Genomic DNA, 27,608 nt, shown 5'->3' with positions numbered 1-27,608 from the left:
TATTGATAGCATATGTCCTGTGCTGTTTTAACACTGAACTTCTTTATATTATTTATGTCACTTCCTTAAGAGGATAGTAGTTAAGTCAGTCTACCCCAGCCATACTTCAGTCCAACTGTGCATCCAGTTATGTGCTTACTTTACCAGAACTGGAGTAGCAAGTTTTCAGGGATGCGCTGATGTGTTTCTTTATCAAAAGGCCTTATGAAAACAGCAGCTACAGAGGAAGAACACATCACCTTTCCCAGCAAGGCATTCTCCAGTGTGCTTATCCTGAGGAAGACACACATTAAACTGTCACAGCTTGATTTGTGATGGCTTTCCCTCTAAAAGAACATTATATTAGGGCATTTGTTCCACATAGGGATGGGCAGTTTTATCGAAGGACTGCTGTTCCAATTCTCTAAATGGACTCTCCAGACTTCAGGTTTTTGCCCTGTATTTAGGTCACTAGTAATTGGACATGTGTTGAAAACACACAGGCTCAGTTCACTGTTGCTTAATTAATTTCTTAGCCTCTTAATTTTGCAGTCATCCTACAAAACAGTTGGATATTTAAACTTCTATTAAAGAATACATTATAACAACAGCAAGTCTCCCAAAAATAAGTCCAACTCTTTTGGTATTAGTGAAATAAATAAATTGCCTGGAGTACAAAGTGAAATCAGTTTTAGTTGCTCAGGTGAGATCTATCAGCTTGGTTAATTAACAGAATTATTTCTCTTTTATATCATTTAGACTCCAAAAAAGATCAAACACAGCACAAAATGTAGAAACCCACAGACTTGACTGAGACCTTCTCAAGATGAAGGAAAGAACTGACAGATGTTAAAGTCTTGCAACCAATGGAGCAGGATCAGCTGTAACAGCTTTCTACCTGGGACATTATATTCCCAAGCAACTGGCGAGTGCACCAACTACACTTTAATGCTTCAGCTTGAAAGTGTCCTGCACATTAGTTTGACCTGTACAGGGCACCTTTTAGTATCGTTACTGCTCTCGAAGCAGTGTGTTCATGTTGAAGAAAAGCTCATCCACTGGAATAAGAATTCCTTCTGCTCCCAGAAAGCTTCTGCCACAAATTTTTTTTTAGTCAACTTGCTTCATATTTTTTAAACCCTTCTTGAAGGACACATAACAGCCCCACTGCACTGAGTCCTGGCCATGCTGCCAAGTTTTGTTGGAGTTCACTTCCCTACCATCTATTTACTTCACCACAGGTCCCATGTGCTTTAGGTGGTTTTGGCTTAAGCCTGAACAGCAAATGAGAAGAGACAGCTGCCTCTCTGCAGGAACTTTTCTCACTGGTGACCCTAGGGGCTGAGTTGGCAGAGCTACCTGGACTTTACAAGAAGGCTGCTCTACAAAACAGCCTTGTAAAACTCTATTCATATACTAATGGGAGTAAAATATTTACTTCGGATCAGGAAGTATTGTATTTTTTGATGAAAAAACAAGTTCTGTGCTTGAGCAGATAGTTTTATGACATTTTAAAGCTGACCTAACATGCCTACCTTGATTTAAAATAAAAAGGCATCCCAATTCCTTCTGCTAAGAGGTGAACTCTGCCAATAAAAGTGGCCTGAAGATCAAAATAGACTCACTAGCAGTACTGGAAGGAAACTGATCTTTTTAAAAGCCTTGTATACAGGGGTACTCAGATGGTTGTTAAAGTAAAAACAACATACAACAATATTTGCAAAAAAGCTTAATATAATCTTCTGAGTCTATAACCTCTAAATAATAAATATGAAAAGTGTACATGGCACACCAGAGCAGCTAAGTATTAAAACAAACAAGTACAAATTGATATCACTTACCTACATTGTCAGTGATAAATCTGTCACTACTGTGATAAGACACAAGCTTAACATACAGGACATTTTTCCAAAGGAAAACCACAGAACCAAGTTGATACAAAGATGAGGGAAAAGGGGAGACAATAAATAACAAGGCACAAAAACCTCTCTTGTTGCAACCCTGTAAGGCACCACTGTGCAACTGTGAAACTATCAAAACTTGTAGTGGAGAAATTCTAAACACATTTAAGTGACTGGATAATGTATTTTAAATGTGACACTATGCTCATGTCTTTGGGAATAAAGAAAAATACTTATGAACCTTTATTTACACTTTGAGGCTTTTAAAAAACAAATCAAACAGGTGAATTAATATTCAAACATAGGAGTCACAATTAGTTTTTCCCAGACAGCTTCACAAGTGCAACTTGATCATGACCTATACTGGCCTTGTTAATAGAGTCCTGGATCCAATATGATGCAGAGGGAAACACTGCCAATAATGACAAATTGTGTGTGAGACACCAGTACATTTTACAAAACAGACTTCAGGGATTAGGATGAGAATAAACTCATTTTCACTTGTAACCAAAAATTATTTAAATCCAGAGATAAAATGTGTCAGTAGCATTAATCTAACATCTTACCTACATATCTTAATAGCCAAAGTTATAATTTATACCTTGATTTAAGAACAGGGCACCAGCACTTTTCTTACCTATTTTGTTATCTGCTCAAAAAAATCCATCATGGAACAATTTTAGCAAAAACCTTCTCCCTTACTTGACAGTTACAGATATATAATTAAGCTTACAAACTCTAAGTTTCCCCCTTTTTTCTTATGTCCCATGATCACTACTGCATCCTGCTAGAAGTAGTATTTGTCACCTCTCCGATAACAAAAAAAATCTCCGGACTGTACTGAAATTACTTAATATGCACAGGTTGGACAAGTTTTTACAAGATGAAAAGGGGGTTTCACTGAAAATTAAAATTTCCTTCTAATGAAAGATTTAGAAGGCACTCAGTTTCTCATGAGCTTCAGACACACAAATTACTTTTTTTGTCCTTGGAAACAATGGCAGTAGATAATGCTTCCAGAACTTCTGCTTCCCTTCTTGCAACTTGAGCAACTGCACAGCACATAGTAAACAATCTGAATGAACCCGACAATTCAGTTATTGGCTAAGTTCCACTGTCTTAAATGACACATTTTACTCTTTACAATTAAATGTGTTGATTTATGGCACCGTATTTAAGGTCAGACACAACCTGTAGCTTCAGTGATGCTCAATCTATTGAGCTGCCAGAGAAGAAAGTCAGGCCAATCTATCAGATTTTAAACAGAGAAACTGGAAGAAAGAACAGTTAACATTCATACAGCTATTTGCTGAAAGGCTGTGCCAGCTTAGGCATGCTTCATTCCTTATACTCAGTCCTGCTTTAAGGAAATAATTTGAGCAAATACAATGTAAACAGAGCCAGGTAGACTGCAATAGTAAGGACAACGATATAACTGATCTGACAGGTTTAAGGCCAACTATTTATGATTTGAAATATATCATACTTTTCCATGGCACTTAATACACTTAAAGTTAGTATTGGGTGACATTAAACAAGGGTCTACATATTCATATCATAAGCAATATATACATGTAGCTTCAGTTCCTAAAATAGAAAGTTCAAGTTTTCTTGCCCAAATAAAATTGATTTGTGAAAGACCACCTGTGTTCTCCTATATTGGATAAAATATTACTATTTTAATCAATTTAGTGCAAACTGACTTAAGTCCAGAGACATACCCTCCCTTGATTTTTATTTACTACTTACCAAATGCTCCTACCTCTTAAAAGACAACTACACTTTTTTTCCTTAGAAGAACAGCAAACACTTGACAACTAGCATGCTGTTCTAGTCTATGTTAACAGAACTTGCCAATATACATATCATGTTTTGGTCATGCAGCACAGACCCATCCTCAAAATAATCCATCTCTTAATTCAATCAGTCTAGAAGAGGAGCACGGCTCTGGATTTTAATTAACAGGTCATCCTGGCCACTCCATACTCCAAGCTGACAACAGCAGGCTCAGCTTTCGAGAACTCTGCCACAAATTCACTGTAGCGATTGTCTGCTGCGTTGCTGCCCTCTATAGTTCTTACAGCATCGTTTACAGGGATCAGTGGCTGCTCCTTCTTGAAGCATGGAGGGGTCTTCAGTGCCAGGGGTGCAGGATGAGCAGGCTGCTGCTGTTCCTTCACAGGGAGTGCATCTGACTGCCCATTTCTCTGCTTTATTTTCTGAAATACAGAGAATAGTTACTGACAGTGAGCATGACTTCTTTACTGATGATGATGTGCTCTGAAGGGAAGTGAATCCACTTTTGCTGGCCAGCTCAGCATCTACCAAACCTTTTATTAGGTTAGATATCTAACAGTATTATTAAATGTTAGGCCATTGGATAAGACATTTTACCCCACAGTTTACAGCAGATACTACAAGCACTATATGCTAAAAATCTGCAGCTGAGCAGAAGGTAGAAAGGTTACTTGTCAGTGTCCATAGAGGAGAAGTTCTTCAGGCTTGCCCCTTGTTTGTTTGCTATCAAGATGACAATACTTTCTGGAGTACAGGCAGAGGAAGACAGGCCTTGGTACTATTAGCAAGCAGTGAGCTTACAGTAGACCACAGGTCTCAGACAAAGCAGTTTCACACCTACACCCTTATGTCCTTTCTAAGACTTTTTCTTTAGATCTGAAAAACATCAATACAGTTTGTTCAAATGCAGGAATACACTAAAAGGTGTCAACTAGAAAGCAGGATTGGAGGAAAGGACCTATCCTTCAAGCATTGAGCAAGAGAAGAGGGAAGATCTGGACTAAGGGTTGGGTTTGTTTGGTTTTGGTTTTTTTGGGGGGGTGGGGGTGTTTTTTCTTGTTTTGGTTTTTTTTTAATTTAAACAATATCACCCAGTAACTGGAAGCTTGAACTCATCAACTCAACTGATTCTTTTGTTGATGTGTTAGTGCTCTATTAGAATCGAGACTGAGCCCAGAAGACTTTGGTGTCTCTTGACATCAACTTTTTGAAGACAATAGAAACAGAAGGAAAGTCTACGTCAAGATTTCAAATAACTACATCTTGTCATCACTCAAGGGAGAAACGTGGGCTCAGGTGAACTTCACACCTCAGAACAAGGTTCTAGAATATTCAGAACAAAGACTTCACATCTTGCTTATTCTTCAGCTTGCTTCATCATCCTGGGTTCTCATCTTGCTGTTTCAGTTACATGAAATTATGATTTGAAACATTAAACAGTGCGATCAGTTTAGTAAAGTCTTTCCTCCTACAAAAGCTGTTCTTCCCTCCCAACATAACACAGTTGTATTACTATTTCTAGCCACACAAAATAGTAAAACTGATAATTAGAAAACTTTCGCATTTCTTAGAAAGTATTATTCTGAAGTTTCAGCACCTTAATTGACTATAATGAAGTAGTAATTAAAAGCCACCGATTAACTCATACTAGAATAAAATGAGATACACTATTCAGTCTTTCCTGGCTGCTTACTGCAGCACCTAGTATAAGTCATTTATAGAAATCTGATCTCTGTATTTAGCCCTGTCTTCACATATACGTTACAGTATATATGCCCCATAATTATGGTGACTTACAACAGTATGCACCTGCATATGAAGTTAAAAAAAAAAAAAGGACACTACTTATTGCTTCCATTTTAGTAGCTACAATGGAAATAAAACATTTTCAGTCTCCTTAGTTTAGCAACACAGCTATAGCTATGATGGGTACCTTGTTATCAAAGGTAAGTTTCACAAAAATTTAACCTACATTAAGCCATCATCAGCAATGCTTTGATAGTAGGAGCACTTTTACATAATACAGTTCATCAGTAAAGCAAAATAAATTGTGCCTAAGAGAAAAACATTGGCTGCATAGTCTGGCATTCAGCATAGAAGCATACAGTGAAAGTCAACATTACATAGAATAAGTGCTAGGCCATACAGTAGTGACATTTGTGTGAAAGCTAGCAGCATTATTACAGACTATAAATGTGAATTTGAAGAACAAGTCACAAGTACACACGCTTATTTTTAATACTTACAGCTTCCAGTTCTTTAATGTCTTGCTCCAGTTGTTTATTTTGTTCACTCATGTTCATTATAAGATTGAACACAGATTGCCTGGGATGCATACTTCGATCAAACTGATGGTACATATTTCTCCAAAACCTGCATGAAGCAGACAGTTTTAACTACATAGAATAAATACAAAAGTCAAAGAGATACTGTATATAATTTAAACTTACTTAAAATTGAATGATACTGTATTAGGCTCCAAAAGAGTTAGTTCTGGAGAAAAGTCTGGATTATACAAAGGATTCTGGTATCTCTTTTGTTCAGCCAGAAGGAATGGCCACAAGGAATATGTCTTCTCTTTTAATCTTAAGGCAAGAAGAGATCAAGGTCAGGACACTGACTGCAAGCAAAAAAGAGCTGTTCAACTCCTAGTAAATTGATCCTAACTTTTTAAAAAAAGTTACCAGAAATACTTAAAAATTTTGAATTAAAAGCTTTCAGTAAAATCAACTTCTTCGTCACATATGCTAATGTTGGATAAAATCTGTCAGTTTTAGAAGTACTACTACTTATGCAGTGCAAGTTTTGCCTAGTTGCAATAAATGCTTTTAAAATACAGTTTGAGACAAAGATGAACTGACAAAAACTTTAGAGAGATTTTCCAACTGAAAACATCGGCAGACATCCTATTAATACTTCTAACTGACAGTAATGAGTCTTGAGCAGGCAAGAATTTTAAGGTTACCTAAAAATAGACTGGGGAAGAGAATGAAGTGATACTTCCAAACTTAAGCTTACCTAGTTTGGGGGGGAGAAGAGAGAGAACGAAACCTTAACTTTCGCTATGAAAAATGAGCATTTCTCCCAGAATTAGGAAGACTGTCTTCCAGTGCACAAAAGCATGACAAGCACTACTTCCCCTAATGCAATTCAACATCAATTTCAGTACGACCAATCCTGTCTCTACTTTTATTCAGAGCCTAAAATGAAGAAGATTCACAGGAGTTCTTATTCTGCCAGAATAAACAAGACATATTACAGTGTCTGCTTACTTTAGTTCTTCTCGCTCTTTTTGGCAGTTTCCAAGGAAGTTACCAAACTGGCACGAATGGACATGTTCATGGATCTGAAGGAGGAAAGCTTCATTGTACTCAAAGGCTTGTGGAAACTGCTCGGTCAGATTCCACACACTTTCTAAAAACTGGGTGAACACTGGTGAGATCTCTTTTGGATCACCATCCAACTGGCAACACCTGAAAAAGATTCCATGAACAGACTGAAACCAGTTCAAGTTAGAAATCAAAAAAGTCTTAGTTGCACCTGTTTTTAAATGACAGCACATTATTTTGACACTAGCTTTGGTTTGGAGATTAAGCACCTAAGAACTGGGGCATTTTCTGAATAGAAATAAGTCTATATTTAACCTATTCTTCTGTTTTTAATTTATCACACATCTATATTCAATACTAAGAGCAACATAAGAGAGTTAAGTTCTTTTGTGTCTACTACTTCCATAGTCAACATTTGGTGTATACCAGCTAAAAGCAAATTAATAAGCAGTACACAGCATCAGCTATGACAATAGCCTTGCTGACAGGCAGACCATGGGAAAAAAATCAGAACTCTTAACATACAGGACTTGTAAATGTAGGTGTGACTTCATCAGTAGAAGTAAACATATATTTAAAAAATAGTTTACATTTATCAAAACTAAGCGTTTTATATTGCCTAAATAGCTGGGACATAGCTTTAGATCGATTTTACACTGTCTATGACTATGTGCAGACCTAGCTGCAGTCATCAGCATTTGCATGAGGGACCAGTAGCATTAGAAATTTACATCTATAATAGAAATCAATTATCCAATAGATATTTAAATAAATAGCTATTTTCAGGAGTCAATGCACTGTGTATTGCTTACTCATTGCACAATTTCTAGCAACATTGCAGTAGTTTAATATCAACAAGTTGTCTTTTGTTTTTAAGAACACTTAGTTCAGTTCACTATATACATTTTACTGTATTGGAAGAGTGAACTACCTGTCAGAGAACTTGTGCCCAAAAGAGATCCAGTCTTTCTCTATTAAGACCTAGAAGGTAAAAAAACCCGTAAAAGCGTTACTCAATCTTATATCTATAGCATTAACCCCACGTTATTAGTGTATTGTATTTTAAACAGGGGTCAGTGAAACTATAGTAGGAGAAACTATTTGTCACCATAGTTCCTTTATTTTCTTGGCAGTCTTCCACAAGAGACTCAAAGCACATTTCTAAAACTAGTACAGTTTAGCAAGTTGACAATCAGGTAACTGTTGTTAAGGCAGGCTCACTTTAAGCATACTAATGTTGTATGACTTGACAAGTAGTTTATCAACCAACTTGCAAAAAATTGCAAAGTATAGGAAAAATTTCAGTATTGCATTCCTGCTATCATAGTTTATATAAAACCACACAATATGATCTTTGTAACATTTTTAACAATAAGTTTGTAATATCAACACTATCTTATCACTTCAGTCACAGTATCAAGCACCAGAAGGAACAAAGGATGGCTTGCTCATTACAGAAGCTTCCCAGAAAGTCAATTGACAGTGCAAACTAAAACCACCAATAAGATTAAATTATCTCCCTAAAGATGACAACATTCTCCCTACTCATAAGAAATTAATCTTCCTGGAATTCCTCCTCAATTTCACTTTTGTTGCTTGTAAGATTTGTGGCAGCTAGTTCTAACCAATACATGGAACCAATATTACATACTATCTTTCAGGAGTTCCATAGCACCTTGTATTGCCACTACAAAACACTGTTGATTTTCCTACTCTAAAATTTGGAAGAGTCATACTGAAATTCTTCTTCCTCTCTCTATAAAGATGAATATATTTAGATTGCTTAAATATCTTCAGGTCTCTGTCACCAAGGGAGTTGACATTTTCAGATTTTAATAATGTTGATTTTGGGGCAAGTGATAAAAGCACAGAGCTGCTATAATTTTGTACATCTATCTCACATAAGCATGTTGGAACCCTTGCATTTCCTAGATAAGGAACTTTTTTGCATGCAAGAGGCAATCACTGCAACATTGCTGCAGTGTACCTTAAACTGCTATATGTATTTCAGTTGTTTAGATTTTAAATAAATAGTTATTCCCAGTAGCAAAGTATTTCTAATAGAAAGACATAGCAGTATACTGCTAATCTTGTATTTGTAACTGCAAAAGGCAAGCATCAGTGTGTCTACACTGGTGACTTTCACACTCAAACATTTTATATCCTTTGTTTACCAAAGAACCACTCAAGGATGCCATAGCTTGCTTACCATGAATCCTCTGATTGTTCTGTAATAGGAATCTAGTAAGAGAGCTCCAAGAGAACAGACTTGGGAAGTCCTATCCCAGCCATCTGAGCAGTGCACTAACACACTTGCACTCTCCACTGCTATTGCCTGCAAAACACAGTTGTTTTAGTGAATGTTCTGTTCTACACAGAAGTCAAAATTTATTAAGTACAAGATCTGCATTCATTCCAAACTCAAAGCATAGAGCATTTTACTTTAACAAAGCCACAAAAGCGTTTGCTGTGATGAAAGGATTTGATACTATTAGAAAGTTAGTAATTTCTCTCGGTGAAAGTACAGAAAATTCCTTATGAAGAGAAAATTACACTACCACCTATGCACAAGGTAACAAGAACACCTACAGCAGTTCCCAGTTCTCTATCCCTTATAAAACTAAAATTCTAAAAACTCCTTGCAATGTATACTGAGAAAGTAGTAGACTACACATTACAGACCAAACAGGTTAAAAAATAAAACAACACAAACATACCATTAAAGATACCCACGTGTTCATCATTATACTACACAAAAGTTAAGGACTAGGAAATGCTTATTAACTTCAGCTAAGAATTAAAATCCTGCAAGTCCAAATATTTGAGGGTCATCTTCAGGAGAATCATCCACTTTTAACTGAAGTTAACTTCTTGTTATTTTACCTAGTAAAAACAAAGGTTTTTTTTCTTCACCCAGGCCCCTTCAGGTCAAGGCCTTGGTTTCATAGATGCCCGGCAAAGGCAACTGTTCCTCTGAATTCTTTAGAGTCCCATTTCCTTGCTAGTGAAGTCAGCATAGCCAGTTTGGCTTCTCTGCAATTAGTGCCCCAGTAGTTCTCTTTTTCAGGGTACAGTACATAGTTCGCTCTATCTACCTCCAAACTGATTACACCTTTCATAAGGGAGCATAAGAGTCCCTTCATATCCCAATAAGGTGACCAAACAGCATTTAAAGAAAATCCCAAAACATTAGCTAGCATGTTTAACATGCCTAGTCATAAAGAAACATGTAACACTTAAACCAGCATATCAGATGTATCTGTATATACTAAGCATCTACCTCCAAAAAAGTCAGTTACAGAATTTTACACATGATGTAATATTAAGTATCATTTTGCCTAGTAGCAAGTCAACTTCCCAAATAAAGAAGCAGCATGCAAGTTACCTTGACTAAGAAGACAGCAGCATCCAACACAGCTTTGATGTGACGCAGCCATCCAGAATTCTCCAAACCAGACAAGAAGTCATTGACAGACAAACCCTTTGTGCCACTGACTGGAAGAAACCAAGAGTGAAAAAGCCTTAAACAGCTGCAGCTATCTATACCCTACAATGGAGTAAGGAGAATAACGGTATATTGTTTCTAATGCCCTATGTTGTAAGTTGATTAAGAATCTTTCAGGAAACCATTACTCAAATGGTTAAGAAAGGGGTACTACAAACTGTTCTCCATCCAAAATTCAACTCTAGAACTACAGTAATCATGAGTGACAAGAGGGAAATCTTTGTGTATTTGACAAAATAACATTCAAAGTAAATATGCTGGCTGTTATCCCCAATAGGGAACCTTTCTAAAGGCAGCAACGCAAATGTTAAAAGCTTATAAAAAAATACTTAAAAATTACAACTACTAGTAGGACATGGTGATGAACTGAAAACCATCAAAACTGTCTACCTTCAGACCTGACATACTACAGTTGTGACTGATCTCTACCATTCTTCCCTAGTATACTTCGATCCTTGAACAATGCCATCTAAGAGGGCAAGAACTCAAGTTAAAAGAAAGATTTCTTGCAGTGTAGCAGCAAGAGGTGTAGAGGCAGACTGGAAGTTTCTCACACAGACACCTAGCAACTCACAAATGGGACAGATAACCTGGTTCTTCTATGATTTTCAGACAGCTATATTATTGTCCACACATGACAAGCTTCTTGCAATAGGAAAATAAGTATTTGCTGGCTAATGTAGTTTCAGCTATGTGTGATTCTAGGAGAAGATACATGAAGTTGGGATCTAAAAAAATACATGTCCCTACCACAGCAGAAGCCTCCTTTCTACCAAGCTTAACAGGTAGACTTGATGATCTTAAAGGTCTTTTCTAAACTAAAAGATTCTATGATTCTAAACTAGTGGGCACCAAATGAAGACATTGTAGCCATGTAGCCAAAAGCTTTAAGTGGGGATATTCATACAGCAGCTGGAAAATATTATTTCTGACTATGGGAGGAAGTGAGTCAGTAGGGAAGTAGAGAACCAAATTCACTAAGTCATTCTGTGACACAGTTTCATATTCAGTCACGCCCTCTGATGTAACAAAGGCTATAAACTCAAACGACTGCGTTGCCGACTTTTCCCGTATCTGGACTACATGGTTCTCAGCTTTCAGCCATACAAGTTTTAGTATACTCCCCACTGCTCAGGAAGAGTCATGACTGTTACAGCATTCAGCAGCAACTAAGACAGGTTTCCAAAGTTTCACAGCACCTTTTCTAAAGCCTAAAGCCTATAGATCTTCGTCATATAGAAAAAGAGCTAGGGAACTGTAGCACAATGAGGTAAGAATACAAGAAGAAACTCCTGGAAACAACACCTGATTTTAAAGGTTAGTCTGTAAATATCAGTAGAAGAAGCTAAAGCTGTGCTAGTTTTCCCTGGTCATTGAAAGAAATAGCATTGTTAGGCAAGAGTTCTGCTTCTGAAAGGTCTAGCACATGGAGGAAATCAGTTGAGAACAACTGGATCCTTTCAGCTAACTCACACTCTCTCTACACCAGTGGTTCCATACACCTGTTCAACTACAACAGCACATGAACAGGTCTGCCACTATGATAAAGAAAAGAAACTAAAAATATTTAGATATCTAGAAATTCAAACATCTGCAGGGAAGGGATTGGACAGACAAGGCAATGTCTAGAGGCACTATTCATGGCTGCTCACCCCTACATTCTGTAGCTTATGGTTTAAAGCAAAAGCTTTCAGCTAGAAAATAAACAGGCTTCCAGCCCTCAGTTTATTTTCACCCAGATACCACTGTCAAAATCTGCTTTTGATCAGAATTTTTTTTTGGTAGAAATATTTCATCACTAGTATCTCCCCCTTCTAGCTAGATTTCTGTATTTTTATAAACCAAGGCAGAGACAAGAACACATATGTTAAGCCCAAAGAATTACTTTCCATTTCTGTGAATCAACACATTTTTACACTACTTAGCGATGAAATAAAGAAACAGCATTGACACTGTTTTAACACTTATATGTCAGAAAAAAAACAACACCACTATTTCCAGTCCTTTATGGTCCCTAAGAGGATCAAAGATGATTTACAGTACCACCAGGATGTTTAGCTACTTCACAATAACTATGATTTAGTAGAATTTTAACTACATGGATCCCACCATAGAAACGCATGCCTTGCACCCATACGAGCCCCAAAATCTCTATGTTCCATTGCTTGATTATCCTTATACACACTACTGCCAATGCCTCCAGCAGCAGTTCAAGAAGCTACTAGAAGCTTTTGACTAGAGGTGACTGAAGAACAGTAGGTTGGGGGCAGTGGACCACAGCAGCTATTACTGAGCCTCTTAAATATTTCCTGCAGAAATGCTGTTTCTTGACATATGCAAAACCTTTCTGCTTATCAGAGTTCAGTCTTTTCTGACATGTAATAGCATATATTTGAATAGGTAGGAATGAGACTTTAATACCACAGCCACACAGATTTCACCTATGTGAAGAGTCCTCCATTAGTATTGTACAGCTATGCAATCTGCCTATCAGGGGAGCAGTCATGTCCACACTGGAGAAAACTATTTTAGAAAGTTTTGTTTCACTGCATGCAACATATTTAAAAAGCAACTAAAGCCAAGATGAAGAATAGACTGTAAATACCCCTAGGATGCTCCATGGTGTAGTCCCGTTAAAAAAGGATATTGGGAAGGATTATGTCTTACATTCTGCTTGCAAATGGAATCATTAAGACTCTCAAGGAAAATCAGGAAGATAGACCAAGAGCTTAGGGGCAGAACACATACTGAAGAATGAATCACAGTTGTTTGTTATAAATAAAACCGAGGACAGTCTGTTACAATGGCTATTGAAAGAATAGGGTCATCAGTATCACAGTCCTGATTTGAGACCATTCAGTTCAGCATGTCTAGGGGAAGCTGGTAGACAAAAGTTGAATGGCATTTTCCTCATTTTAAGTTATGAACCGTTTTCATAGCATTTCCTGCCTGATCACCCCACTGACGGTACATTTTTATAGGGGTCTGAGAATTATTGCATACCTCCCTAAATTTTAAGGGTCCTTCCTACTCCTAAAGATGCTTCTACTTCTAGACTGGCATTCAGCAAAACTCTAGTGAATTACAGAGACTAAACAGAGGTAGAGCAACTATGCTCATTTACCCCAAAAATCTAACCTGGAGAACAGCTACAGACAGACATTACTCGTGATTTTGTTTCAATCAACTTCAAATAAACCAATCCTACATACAAGGAAAAACCTAAAACATATTGCATCCTTAATGAAAACTATAGAAAGATATTTTCTGAGTACTATTGGTAGGATGTTAAGTCGATTGGAAGGAATATGAAGTCTGTGAAGTTTAACTGTGTGATGCACACACTTCTGCATCAGACATTATTACACAGGAGCAGGCCTCAAAAAAAAAGAGTCTAGATTTATTTGCTAGTTTTCTGGAACCGAAGATGATATTAGCAAGAGAGAGGGATTATCCCAAACTTAAAAACTGAAGTTCAGGCTCATGCTGCTCAGCTTTCAATTCAATTAAGTATGTGCAGGAATAACCACAAAAATACATATTATTAAAACTCAGTAGTATTCCATACAGAGTGCCTGAAGTAAGACTACACCACTAGTCTATAAGATTTTTTGACCAATGTAGCCAGAATATCTTCATCAAACTAGGCTTCCATACAAGCATAAGCCCTCTCCATGACGAGAAATATATGCATAATTTTACCAGGCAAGCACTTATATATGTATTGTTTGTCAGGTGTGAAAGCCTGACTTCTGGCTCTGTACTCTAATCTCAGTATTAATACCCCACAAAGTGTCTTAAATTTGTTTTCAGTTGTTTACCTGAACAAACTATTAACATAATTGTTTAACAGACATCTGCCTCTCCAATTTTCACCACCATGTAGCTGGCAGTGGTATGGTGAAGTGGTTCATTTTTCCCCCTGCCCCACCCTCTACAAACACTTTAAGATGTACCTACAAGCACAGAAGTGGCTTACCAAAGAGCTCGAGTTTTGCACAGATCATATGCTAACTGTGAACTCTGAAACTAAATGCTCCTTGAAGAATCAGTATTCTATATATGAAAATGTATGTACAGACACACTGTTTTGTGCATGTTATACATGTGTGTATATATGCATGTATACTTGGAAAAACCAAAGTCTTTCCCATAAGCCACTGACACACTAATCAAGTTCACCCAAGACATAGGTGCCACTCAGTTAATTTTCTGCAAAATAACTCCATTCATTGGGTTTTCAGTTTAAAGGTAAAAGTTTAAAGTAACTCATTACCACAGAGCACAGAAAGCTGGTACTAAATGTAGAGCTAGAATAAAATATAGAAATAACAATACAGTTTGTATAAGCTACTATTAAAGACTTCAGAAAAATATCTTATTTTCACATACAGTATTACAGGACAGATAGAACATACCTTCTAGAAGTTTTTGTAAACTGGATCTCATTACATGAATATTTTCAATGCCAACAAACTGGAACCTAATGTTAGAGTAGTTGTCTTCATTCTCATAACCCTTCCCAGCAGCTCTGTTTGCCATTGCATTAAGCTTAAAAAAAGCAAAATAAGAACACTGAAAACTGAGTATTTCAAACACAAATCTTAAATTGAGAAATAGAAGTCATGCAATTTCTATGGAATACACTGGGAAAAAACACAGAAGAACACATACTATAAACAGATCTTAACAGTTTGTGGCAAACCAGCCTAAAAGCATTCAAGCATAAGAAAGGCATGGTACATAGAAGCAACATATTGTAGAGTTGACACATCCACGTAATGCATTTAATTATTTAACAATTTACTATTCTCCTCCACATTCCCATCAACAAGCCTTTACTTATTTCCAAATATTTCTGAGCAAAGACACTACAAAGTCATTAACCTTAAAAGGAAAGAGTAAGACCCAGACTTAACCATACACGCACTTTCCAGGCATCCTAAAAATGCCCATTTTGGGGGTAAGCAGCTAATAAATTGTTGCAGCTATAAAAATTACAACTATAAAAATCCACAGTTGGCTCTGTTCCAGTCTGTCAGACCAACCTACTGCTGAGCCCTGATGAAAATAAGTACAGATCCTGCAGTGTAAATTTTTCACTTTACATCCTTTTCTGTAAAAGGAACAAGCTTTCAGAAGACTTCTTATTAGGATATTATATGTAAAAAATAATAGTAGAATTAATAGATATTGTCTTATATGTTTAAATAAAAGAATACAGGTGTTCAAAGAACATACTGACAGTCCAATGCCAGCATTACTCACTTATCACCTGTCCAGCCCTTACCATGGCTGGTTTAAAATCCAGTCAAGCTGAATTAACAAAAATTAATCTTAGGTATTAAGTTTTAGACGTAACAAAAGAAATAAGTGATTAACTTGGAGTAAGCAATTTAGAAAGACTAGGTAACTGTTATACATAGACTAAGTATATGTTAAATAGAACATCCTGAGTTTCTCAGAAGTCTAAAGGTGAGTTATGACAGAGATTGTTTAAGAAGATAAGTAACCATGATGACCAAAGACTGTACCAGTGTGCAGTGGCTTCAAAAGAAGTGGAACAGAACAATCAGAATCAGCTGAAGCTGTGGAATATAATGGACTTTTGAAACTGATGAAGAATTAAGAGCTGAGAGCCCGTGGGAAAACACCAAAGACTTCTGTATTACATAATGTTATGTAGAATCACATATATAGAAGGTACTTTTTGTTAGCCACTGCCACTCACTTTGGTGATGGCCCAACTCTGAGTTTTAATAAAGCAATCCTAAAGACATCCAGTCCAGCAAAATTCTTTAGTGTTTCCAGCTCCTGCATTCAAAGATTTGAGTGAAACAAACCCCAACATAAATGCAGATGGTCTAAAAAGTGAAAGTTGCCCCCCACATTCCAACACAGGTCAAAAACTCAGCATAATTCAATTGAATCGCACAGTGATGAACTATGACCTCAGAATGATACAACAAAATTTCCCCTACTCCTTCCCAGCTAAGACAAACAGCAATAGCAGTTTCCACAGAACACAGTACTCCCTCCCATTCTAAAAGAAACTCCAACAGCTCACCTTTTCATGAATTCTAAAAAGTCATAGTGACTCAAGTCCCACTCAACTATTCACTTCTTAACTACGTTTTAAGTATATTTTTAAATGTACCTTCCCCAATGTACCTTCCCCCCTAGCATATTCAGTGAATTCTAGCTGAGTCCTGAGAGTGGTTCAACTTCTTTAAGAAAGGAAGTTATTAGCCTGAATAGAGTGGCCTAACCTTACCTATAAAGAATATTTTTGCCCATAACAGAATCATATTTAACTTCAAATTTTTCAGAACCACACAGTATCCCTGAACTCTAATGTTCAGGAAGACAGGCTAGTCTATAGAACCTGAAGAACATACCTTTGGCCTGGTGTCCATGACATACATGTAGCGATTTGAAGGATTTGCTTTACTGATGGCTTGCAACATATGTTCATCTTCCAGGCACCTGGCACTGAAACCTGAGAGAGGTTGACTACATCTGCAAATTGCAGCCTACCACAGAAAACAAAGAACAAGCTAGCATCAGTTTAATACAGGTAGTTGAAAAGCTTTGCATAATTCTAAAAAGACACTGAGACAAACTGCTTCATTTGGCAGATAACAGCACTAAACCGAAAAATGATTAAGTGTTCCAACTTTTTAAGCCCATCACTTGCAGACCTTCAAACACAGTAGCTACAACTTAAGTTTAAACGTTTATCCAAACATTTTTTCAGACTCATCTGCATTGGCAAGTTTACATATTGGACTTTCCCCTAGTATAAAAATTTAAAAAAAAAAAAAAAGGCTGGAAAAAATACACTTCAGGAAAGCAAGTTACTCCTTTGGTAAGAAATTAATTGTGGTTGGTTTTACTACTGCAAGTACAACATGTTATCATCTAATGTAATTTTCAATGATACATTGTATTTCAGAAGGTATCACGTGCATCTTCCAAACAGTAATTATGTTCAAATACATCTAGTAGCTTAACACTCATCCTTCATAAATTCTTCAACTCAGCAAGGTGACAAACCTTCTCTCCCTTCAAAGATAGCCTGTAGCCAAGACATACAGATGCTGCTTCACACCACTCTACCAAACCCTGAAAAGTCTTATTTCTCATCCTTTAGTTCTTCTCTACCTTGCAAATTCCTCCTTGAAGAACCAGTTCTATTTTTTCAGGATTTTGTTGGTTTGGGTTTCGTTTTTGGTTTTTCTGTTGTGGTTTTTTTTTAAACCCCCCTTTTGACCTAATAGATTTTATGCTTGATATATCAAGGAAGACAGTTCACTTGACAGAAAGCTCTCTTCAATTAACCTTAAGGCCAGTTTCTGAAAACTAAGAGATTGAAATGATTATCAACAGATTACTTAAGGACTTCTTTTAGAGTGGCTTAGCATCCTGTCAGACACCACTAGTGTCAGCTGTATTTAAGGTTATAGCAAGTCATACCATTCTCATAAAAGTCCCTGTACTTACCTCCTTATCTACCCTGAACTACTTCCAAGTATTGAGAAATACTTTTCAGTACATTTGCATTAAGAGGAAGACACACTATACCTCTTTATTTTTATGATAATATGACAACACTGGGAATCTTCCTTTGCTTCTGAACTTGGAGCTACCAACAATTATGGGCTTGCTTGCAGTTCTGGGAACATAAAGTTCTTTAGGATAGGTCTCACAAATCTGAAAGACACAGATACATGAAAGGAATTTTAATGTATAAGGCACAAAGCCTATACTAGTTTCATTGCATCCAATTTGAGATATGTTTGGTGAAATAAGAGACAAAGGATAAACACTAACATGCCTCTATATGTACACATAAATAGCTCAGAAGAGGAAACAAGCCATGGACAGGTAAGTACAATCGGTGTCCAAGTTATACAACCAAGGACTGCTGGAAAGAACTGTTATACATACTAGCATTCACCTCAAGAATGCTACTCTTCAGTAGAAGTGCTAAGAATGCGTTTCACAAAATACTGAAATTACTTTCCTCTTTCTTTGTATTTGCAGACTACAAATTAAAGTTAAATCTAATCTGGAAATCGGCTACACCACCACACCCGTTTTCTCCCTTAGTCAACATTGCAAATGCTGAAGTAGAATCCTTCTCAGTTAGGGAAGATAACAAAGCCCCCCGAATTGCTAGGGCTGGCTTTCAGACAGGTACATATACTCTAGAAACAATCCTAAAGAACACGTGCATCCATGCACACAAACTCTCTCAATGAGGCCTTGGAAAAAACTTCAGTTAAAGTTGTAAGATTGCACACTGATGAAAGAGTTAACTCTCTCCACCTGCAAGTTTTTCCTTATGCCACAAGCCAAGTGATTTCATAGTATTAGACTGTTTTCCATAGAACTAGTCAGAGAATAAATCAGAATACGATGCAGAGCAAAACATGTCTCTATTACACCACTTACCTTATAATCACGATTTGCATCAGACAACTGCCAGTTACTATTTGGCACTCCCATCCTCCTATATTCTTCTGCTAGATCAATAAGCTGCCAACCTTTGACTTGCTCAGATTCATTCTGTTTTGGATTATAGGAGAAGGCATACAGTTCTTCATATTTTGCTAAAAGGTAAAGAATAAGACTAAGTAATGAGTTGTCCCCAGAAATGGCCCCAAAAAAGGCAGTACAGTTGAAAAGTCTCAAAACTGCCCAAACTGTAAAGAAAGTTTCAGGCTTCAAGATTCACAAAAGCAAGACTAAATAAATATTTCAAGAGTGTCAAGTATCTGTTCAGTAACTATCATACAGTTAACTGACACAATTATAGCTACTTAGTTGAAAGGTAGGCTATGAGAGCTCTCAAGTGTGCTTGACCTATTTTAGCAGGGACATTTCTAAAGCCATGAGGGTAAAGCAGAGCTCACATAATGAAGACTGACAAAATTAAACAAGGCAAAAGGCAGAACTGTTAGAAGACTTCACAGGAGATAAAAGAACAAACAATTTTTGCAGGTAAGAACAGAAATTTACATCTATTGACCTTCAAAAGCAGTAAGTTTTAACATTTCCTTTAAAGAAAGATAGCTTTCAAAAATATTTTGTTTTTCTTAATACACTATTCACTTATCACAGATGATGACATTTTACATTGTTCTAAACACAAAGCAGAACATGCAAAAGACCGTATCAGGTGACAAGTCTCTTGTAAAGCTGAACTGGTAGTGTTATTTTAACACCAAAACTTCAGATTTTTGAAACTGCACAAAATCAGTAACAACTTAGTATTTGCTTAGTAGCATTTTATCTATGGAATACACCAATAAAGAGAGACTATATGCTTTTATATTCACAATTTCAAGGATAACACTAGAAATGCAGAAAACACAGGAATCTCATTCTGTTAGTGAACATCAGCGATCTACAAAAGCCAGGTAACATCTTCTGAATTTGTATGCGGATTAATACTTAGTCATTAAATTTTTTTACATACCAAATCCATTTAAAAGACTTCTACTTAATGCATGTCAAAAGAAAAAAAATTATAAGAGTCATGGATTAGTCCCCCCCAACTTGTTATCCAGGCATATACTGCCAACTCTTTTACACTTAGAAGTATTACCTGTTCTTGACAACTGAAGCAAAGAGTTATAGATGTCATGACAATCTCTCTCTCTGGGAACAACAAAGTGAACTGTCCTGAAGTTCTTGCACTGGATGACAAGGGGACAGCCAGAAGTAGTCAAGGGAAGTTTTTCCACCGCAGCAATGTGATGATGTAGTATCTGTAGCATAGAAAACCTCACAACGTAAGCACATTGATGAAAAATTAGAACAACATGGTATTTACAGGAGCAGATAAAAGACAAATTAAGCAATCCTGGATATGGATTTTGGACTAATTTTGTCAATCAGTAATAAAAACAAATTTAGAAGAAAACCAAGAATGGCATTTTGGTCAGGATATCATAATTTGTCAAAATTTAACTTTTCCCTCATATTTTGAGGCGTTACCTAATGTTTGTAAGGAACAGTAAATATCCTTCGAAATGCAAAAGCAAGAAGTAAACTCCACTGTAGCTGTTCAGTCCTCTTTTATAGCTTTGCTAACTGACAAGCTTACATCTAATTAGGCAGGGTCCAAACAAGGTATCTTTTTTTTTTTAAGGTTCTAGAGGAACATCAGAATTTTCAAGCAAAATAAAGCAAATCAGGAAAAGCAACTCAAAACATAAGAGATACAGAAGATGCTGAAGATTATAGAATTCCATTATTTAACATCTACAGAATGAATACGAGAGAAGAAAAACATCTCCTGTATTACCCACTGCATTATGTAGACATGACAGTCTCTCAGCTAAACGTCTTTCAACCACTTTAACAGAAGGCTGCCACAGTAATGGATATAGAAAAGCTCTCCTCAGATTTATCTGTGTGGGAAATCTACACAAACTTTGGGAAAATACATGGGAAAGTAATTGCTGTTCAACCATGAGAAGAAAGCCACAGATACATTACCTCAACTGAACAAGATGTTCTTGAAGGAAATTCACTTAAATCACTGAAGTAATCATCTCCTCTTAAATATTGATCAGAATTAGACAGGCATCTGAAAATTATGCTGCTCAATATGCTTTTACAAAGAGACTATTATCTTGGGGATGTCACCATAATTATACTTGGTACTTGCATTATCATCACAGAAATGCAATAGTCAGGGGTATAGGTTCAATTTCCCCAAAATAAAACCTTTTAACATAGTGCACAGGGAGACACAAGTAATGCTTCTGAATCACGTTCTCCCCAGTAATCCATTTTGTATGAAAGGCCAACAGTTTGGTCTGTACAAAATTGCACATTGTAGAACAAATCACAGAACAATAACTTTTCTTGAAAGCACTGTGAGGCATCTAGTCATATAACCAGGACACAGGATTAAGCATAATCCAGAAAGACAGATCTACAGAGAAAAACTAACCACACTCAGGAAAACGAGATTTCATCCCAAAAGGACAGACTTAAGGTACTAACTCAGTTATCTGAGCTACAGTGGAAGCCAGAACTTGATGCCCACTCATGGCACCTGGACACTGAGCAGAATGATGGCAACTACTGTACTAGTGAACTTCAATTATACAATATTGGTACTGGTTACCAAGAAGCAGCAGCTCCTTCTGAATCCTTTTATTCCAGAGATGAACACTTGGGAAGAAAAAGCTGCTTACCACTCTAGAAAAAGGGCATGAGATCTTCAATATTTCACCAAAACCTAGATCTTTGGATTTTGCTGTCTCATTTAACCTACGCAGGATCTAAATACAAGGTAAATTAATGTGGAAATGTTAAACCTGATGCTTAAACTATCTAGCAGTCTTCCACTCCTACCTCTGAATTGCAGTTCAAGCCAGTTATTTAAAGAAAACCACCACACATTCACTCAGGAATACAAGTGAAGGCTATAAAAGAAATTACAGCAGCTTGAAGAGAAGCAAACACTTTCAACATTACCTGATTTCAACTGCAGTGTCATGCAAGAGTACAACCGGCAAATCATTAACTAACTTACTATGATACCATGAACAAGGAGAGCACGTGGAGTAGCTTATAACTTAAATTAACATTCTAGTAAACAAATTCAACCTTAGATGAGGAACAAATGTATCCAGAGAACCAACATTTTTGAGCCACAAGGATTCATTATCCTTACCCACGTCTCTCTCTGGCTTGAATCTATGAATAATAGATGAGTTGCTGTAAGGTATAGAGTTCCCGTCAGTGACTTATTGCTCGTGCTGAACCTATCTAGTAGTTTCACTTGCTCTACCTGTAAGAAAAAAAGGAGGGGGAGCAAAACTTAATTTTTCTTTGCATAGAAAGCAAAATCCTAACTTTGCAACAGCTCTGTCAGTTTGTGCAACAATTTTGGAAGTGGTAGAAAGCATAACACAGCACACACAAGGCTATTTGGGCCAAACTATTAAGAACACAATAGTGGTCACATAAGCTTTGAGAAGACTAGTTAAAATACCTTGTTTCAATACAAATGTGCATAATGAAGGCACTGTGCTAGGCTCATCAGAATACTTACTCTATATACATTACGACAGTGATTTACTAATAAGAGATCAGGACATCAAGTTACATAAAAAATAATTAAGAACCATTACTTACTAAGCTTTTAGACTGCTTCCCCAAAGTAGAGCAAACACACACCAACTATTTCCTGTTATTGAGAGGCCAGCAATGAATTAACAGCTGATCTCAGCATCATGCTTCATTGGCTGTCTACAGACTCAAAGCCATAAAGATTGTCCTCTCAACTTCAGTTCTACGTATCTACCGTTTCTTGTATCATCTCCAACTTTAAAAAAATCTAAATCATAACCTTGCCTCTTAGTTAAAACAAATTCTAATGAAATGCAAGCATTATACTAAAAATGATAACCATCTCCTAGAAATTCAAGGACTGAGCTGGCATTTGAAGTAGGTATTTCAAGCGTGAGTATTGCAAGGGAAAATTCCTCCTCTTAGTACTCCATCAACGTTATCTCAATCCTATGAAAAGGATTTGAAAATAAAACAGTATCTAGATGGTCTGCTTTTAATCTGTTGATCATAACTTCAGGGGCTCCAGTTTGCTTTATGCAAACATTACATGATTCTTTGTGTACAACAACAGGAATGGCTCATCTCCATGCATCTCTGTATTTCTTGGCAGTACTGCCTTATTATGCCAAGTTAAAGCTCTTATGCTTGAGGTTGATGCTACCACCATTAAATGCAGAACTCCCAAAACTGCCATACCAGCAACACCAACACCTAGATGATGTGACTAGGAGACCCCACATCCACTATGCTAATACTAAGCATTTTTAATTCATATGTACAAGTTTATGTACTAAAAGCACATACAAAACACTAAAAAAATGGTCTTTTCAAGTATTTCTTATAATCTAGCAAGGCCTAATTTTGGTTTTGAAAGTTAGAAAAGCAACTTAATGCACACAAAGCAGAACAGAGGAAATACACATATCTCCTAAAAGAGAGTACTACTACGATATTCTAGATTTCAGTTTAGAAAGTAATAAAAATCAGAAGCTACATGCATCAGTATCTCAAAATACATTATTCTGTAACCAGCAAGGTATCACTGCTCAGATAGAGACTAGCATAAATCAATACAGCACAGTCAAAACACTGAATTCATTTTGGCATTCTGTAGCAGTAACTGATCCGGTACCCAGCACTGCACCTCCCCAGCAAACTCAGAAGTGCACAGAAGCTTCTCCTGTTTTTTTTCCAGTAACACAACCCACAAAATCATGGCCTGCAAAGTTCCATGCTCCTCCATGTTACAAGACAGCTATTCTCAAAGCTGTATTTCTATGTTAGATAACAACAGGCATTAGCGCTCCAGCTTTCTCTTACATAGGTAAAATTTTCAAGAACTCTGAAGGCAGGTATGTATTATCTGTATATTTTCTAAACATATTTACTTTTCTTAAAGAAAACCAAAATGTAATTTAGATACAGCCTCCATAGATGACATGTTCATTTAAACTTGATTGAAGCCAGCTCTAATGAGTACTCTTTTTTAAAAAAATTTTCAACAGTAGTCTGGCAAATCCTTAGTTCTGATAACAAGTCAGTCATCAGTTTTAGTGCGAACACGTTCAAATATTAAGAGATTGAAAACTTCTATTGAGTTGTAGCACATCTGTAAACAGAGATCATTTAAGTAGTCAGAAGTGATATTCTGACAGTAGCTAGCACTAACAAATTAGTGAGTTTTTAAATCAGTAAGAATCTAAACAGCTACCTCAATAATAAATGAAAGAGTCAAACAATTTTTTTGGACTAGGAGTTACAGATTGAAGGCAAAAAACTTGAAGTGTTTCAATACAGTAGACAAGTTGGAACAGAAAAGAAGGCTGAAACTATAACTCTGAAGTCTTGCATTAAAAAACCCTGAAGGATTAAACTAGAACAGTTAAACCAAGACAAAAACAATCACAGTATATCATTCTTTTATTACAACTCTATATGACATTCACTGAAACTAAAGTTTTCCCTTTCCAATTTAAGTCTCAGGCTTGCAAACATAAGCTTAGGATCTAGCAGTCAAGCCAACCAATAAGAAAACCCTTAAGTAGGAAACCCAGAAGTTTTTTCCCTAAAACAGAGTTGACTTTGAATATACAAACATACTTCACTGAAAAAAATCCTGTCTTTTCTACTATGTTTTGCTTTAAAGTATTAAGGACAATTTCGTTCTAAAGCTTTATTGCAAAACCACAATATTCTTATTTGTAATTTCATCACTACCACTTACAACATTTTGAATTGGTTTTCACAATTTGTTACTCTAAGTATATCTTCTCAGATATAAGTGATTTTTAAGTTAAGGGACAAGAGCTTCCCTGCACAGCAGTTAATTTGTGCAAGACTACACTGTTATTGCAAGCTTATTTCACTATTATTGTGATATATTATAAAACAAATTGAAAAAACTGTGAAGTGCTGTCAGATTAGAAAAAGGAGGTAAGTCTCAGAACAGCTGGAATGAGATCCAATTTGAACTTACACATGCACTGAACTTCCAAGCCCCACAGTGCTTCCTGTAACTCTCATAATTATTACTATCTACCATATATGCATTTTAAACTACCTGAACATTCAATAAATCAACGTTTTCCAAAAAGCTAACATCAGAATTATAACCAAAACAATAGTGTTATTTCTAGCTATGAATTTGCTAGTTTTAGAATGGATTTTTTTTGCTGTGAATTATAAAATTAATTGCTTCAAGCAGTAAGCCTTGTTATCTTATAATCTGTGTTCAGAGCTGGTTTCTCTCTTCAGTTATATTGTTATATGAAGTAATTTCGCTCCAGCAGGAGCCCAAAAACATGCAAAACCACTCACTTGCAGATGTAAAGTCAGTGACTTGTAGCCTTTCTATTCTCAATTGAAGGCTGAAATTTAAAACAGCTACTCAGATAACCGAGAGATTTTTGTTTCAGTGTATTTTTATTCTGAAATTAGCTATTGACTGTAACAATACAACATTAAGCTCCCAAACAAGGAGTTTCAGGTTTATAACAGGCTGATAAAAACCTCTTATCTCCAATCTGTCAGATGGGTGCAAGGTTATTCCATCCAGTAAACTAAAGTGTCACTAACAGTAGCTTTATCAGAGACCTTCCTCCTGTTTTGTATACACACATACAAATACATATGAAAAATAAACCTAGCTATAGACATTTTATGAGATTTATATATGCTAATGCTCAAAAAACACCCCCACCCTGTTCCTTTATAAAATTATTTGTTATAAACCTAATATTTGGAGTTGAAATATGACCACTCCTTTTCTCCACACATATCTAAGTCTAGCTCAAAGTCAGACCACCAGGTTAGGGAACTGATCACTTGAAAATTTCCAGGACCCAACAAGGAGGGGCTGGCTTTTCAGCAGCCTTTGCAGTCAGGGCCGATAAGCAAGATGAGAAAAATACCGTCAGAAATTTTATAATATAAATTCTGTGACTTAAAAATTATTTAACAAAAGAAGACAGACTTACACTTTTTTACATCTTTGTAATAAAGACAAACACAAACCAGACAACTCAACAGAGTCTAAAACGTCAACTGCAGCTTAGCTAATTTTTTTTGAACAGTCTCACACATTGTACATACACCGATAGCTTGCATTCCTAACAACACACGCCAGAATCTTTAAAAGGAAGAAAAAAAAAAAAAGTGGTGCTTTCACAGCCAATTCGTCTTTAAATCTAGAAAAAACTGCATGGAACCACATCCCAAGTAAAAAAGTCAACAGCACTCCTCTCCCAGCTGGCTTCTTCGTTCCCCGCCCCACTGAACAACCCGTTAGACCAGGAGAAATTTTTGCCTCTTCCCCTCATTAACGAGACGGTTCATTCTAGCGGAGCCTCACCGGGATCGCTCACACGCAGCTTCCCGCGGGAGCTTCCCGCTCCTCATCGCGGAGGGGCCCAGCCGAGAAGCCTCCGAGCAGGGCAGTGCCCACCGCCTTACGGCGGCAGGACCCGGGGCAAGCCCCTGAGCCAGGCACCCCCGCTGCCAGCCGAGCCCAGGGACACGCCGAACAGCACGAACCGCCCCAGAGCCCCCGCGGGAAGGCCGCAGCTACAAAATGGAAGAAGAAAAACAACAACGCCCGCGCCCACAGCTGACAGCAGCGGGGCAGGGAGTCGCCGGGCCAAAGAGGCGAGGCCCGGCCCTCCCCACAGCTACCGACAACGGCACCGCGCCCCGAGCCACCCGTCTGCCCTCCGGCAGCACCACCCCAGCCGGCAGAGAAGCCAGCGGCGGTACCTTGGTGGTGCGGATATGCTCCATGGCGCTGCCCGCGCAGCAGCCGCCACCCGCCGCAGCGACACGGCGCCGGGGCGGCCGTCATCTAGAAACGCTTCCGGGGCGGGGGGCGGGGCCAAGTGAGGCGCGCTCCCGCAGCGCCCCCTCGCGGCGGGCGGGACCTCTACTCCTCCGCCGCGCGGCGAGCAGGGAGGCGGCGCGTGTCCGGGGCGGGAATGGCCGAGGGGCGGTGGGAAGCGTCGGGCCGCGGCGGTGGGCACCGGTCGGCAGGGGAGGGGCCGGGCCACGCTGTGTCCCGTTGTGCCCCAGGTGTTCTCTGTGAGATCCGGGCGGAGGAAGGGGCTGCGGCTGCTGTGCCGGGAGCTATGGAGCTCAGTGCTGGACGTGAGACCTCGCCTGGCAGCAGGCCCGGGGGAGAGAGCAGTCCTGGGCCCCAAGGTGGGGTGACAGTAGGTTTGTGGAAAACGGGAGCCATTCCCTGGTTACCCAGGCCTCTGTTCATGCCATAGAGAGTTTTAGCCTTTTAGAAGGAATGAGGAAGTTCCTGGAAGATGGTCCTTTTTTCTGTAATACCACAGAATCACAGAGTGATTGTTTGAGGTTGTAAGAGACCTCTGGAGGTCATCAAGTCCAACCCCCCTGCTCAGGCAGGGCTACCTAAAGCAGGTTGCGCAGGACTGTGTCCAGATAGCTTTTGCCTATCCAAGGAGGGAGACTCCACAGCCTCTAGCAGCAACCAGTGCCAGT

At 37.8% G+C, this 27,608-nt stretch overlaps 1 protein-coding gene across 6 annotated transcripts; it reads right to left on the bottom strand.

The window, feature by feature from the left end:
• Window positions 1–1,695: 1,695 nt before the first annotated feature.
• Window positions 1,696–26,973, bottom strand: MTMR6 (myotubularin related protein 6). 6 transcript variants are annotated; one of them, XM_074915267.1, is made up of 14 exons: window positions 26,862–26,973; window positions 22,210–22,326; window positions 20,125–20,287; window positions 18,969–19,126; window positions 18,096–18,224; window positions 16,910–17,044; window positions 14,930–15,062; window positions 10,392–10,501; window positions 9,216–9,341; window positions 7,938–7,987; window positions 6,950–7,150; window positions 6,128–6,262; window positions 5,924–6,050; window positions 1,696–4,099 (listed from the first exon to the last, which is right to left on the bottom strand). In XM_074915267.1, the coding sequence occupies exons 1-14, from the start codon at window positions 26,883–26,885 to the stop codon at window positions 3,839–3,841; spliced, it is 1,869 nt and encodes a 622-aa protein (XP_074771368.1). In that variant the 5' UTR covers window positions 26,886–26,973; the 3' UTR covers window positions 1,696–3,838. The 6 variants fall into 6 exon arrangements, with proteins under 6 accessions (XP_074771368.1, XP_074771375.1, XP_074771410.1 ...); XM_074915274.1 differs by having other exon boundaries at window positions 18,969–19,078; window positions 20,131–20,287; XM_074915309.1 differs by lacking the exon at window positions 7,938–7,987 and having other exon boundaries at window positions 6,950–7,023.
• Window positions 26,974–27,608: the final 635 nt, after the last annotated feature.

Source organism: Athene noctua, chromosome 1, assembly GCF_965140245.1.
Source record: "Athene noctua chromosome 1, bAthNoc1.hap1.1, whole genome shotgun sequence".
NCBI classification, from domain to species: domain Eukaryota; kingdom Metazoa; phylum Chordata; class Aves; order Strigiformes; family Strigidae; genus Athene; species Athene noctua.
The sequence above is the reverse complement of the archived record's forward strand: the minus strand, read 5'-3'. Positions and strand labels throughout refer to the sequence as shown.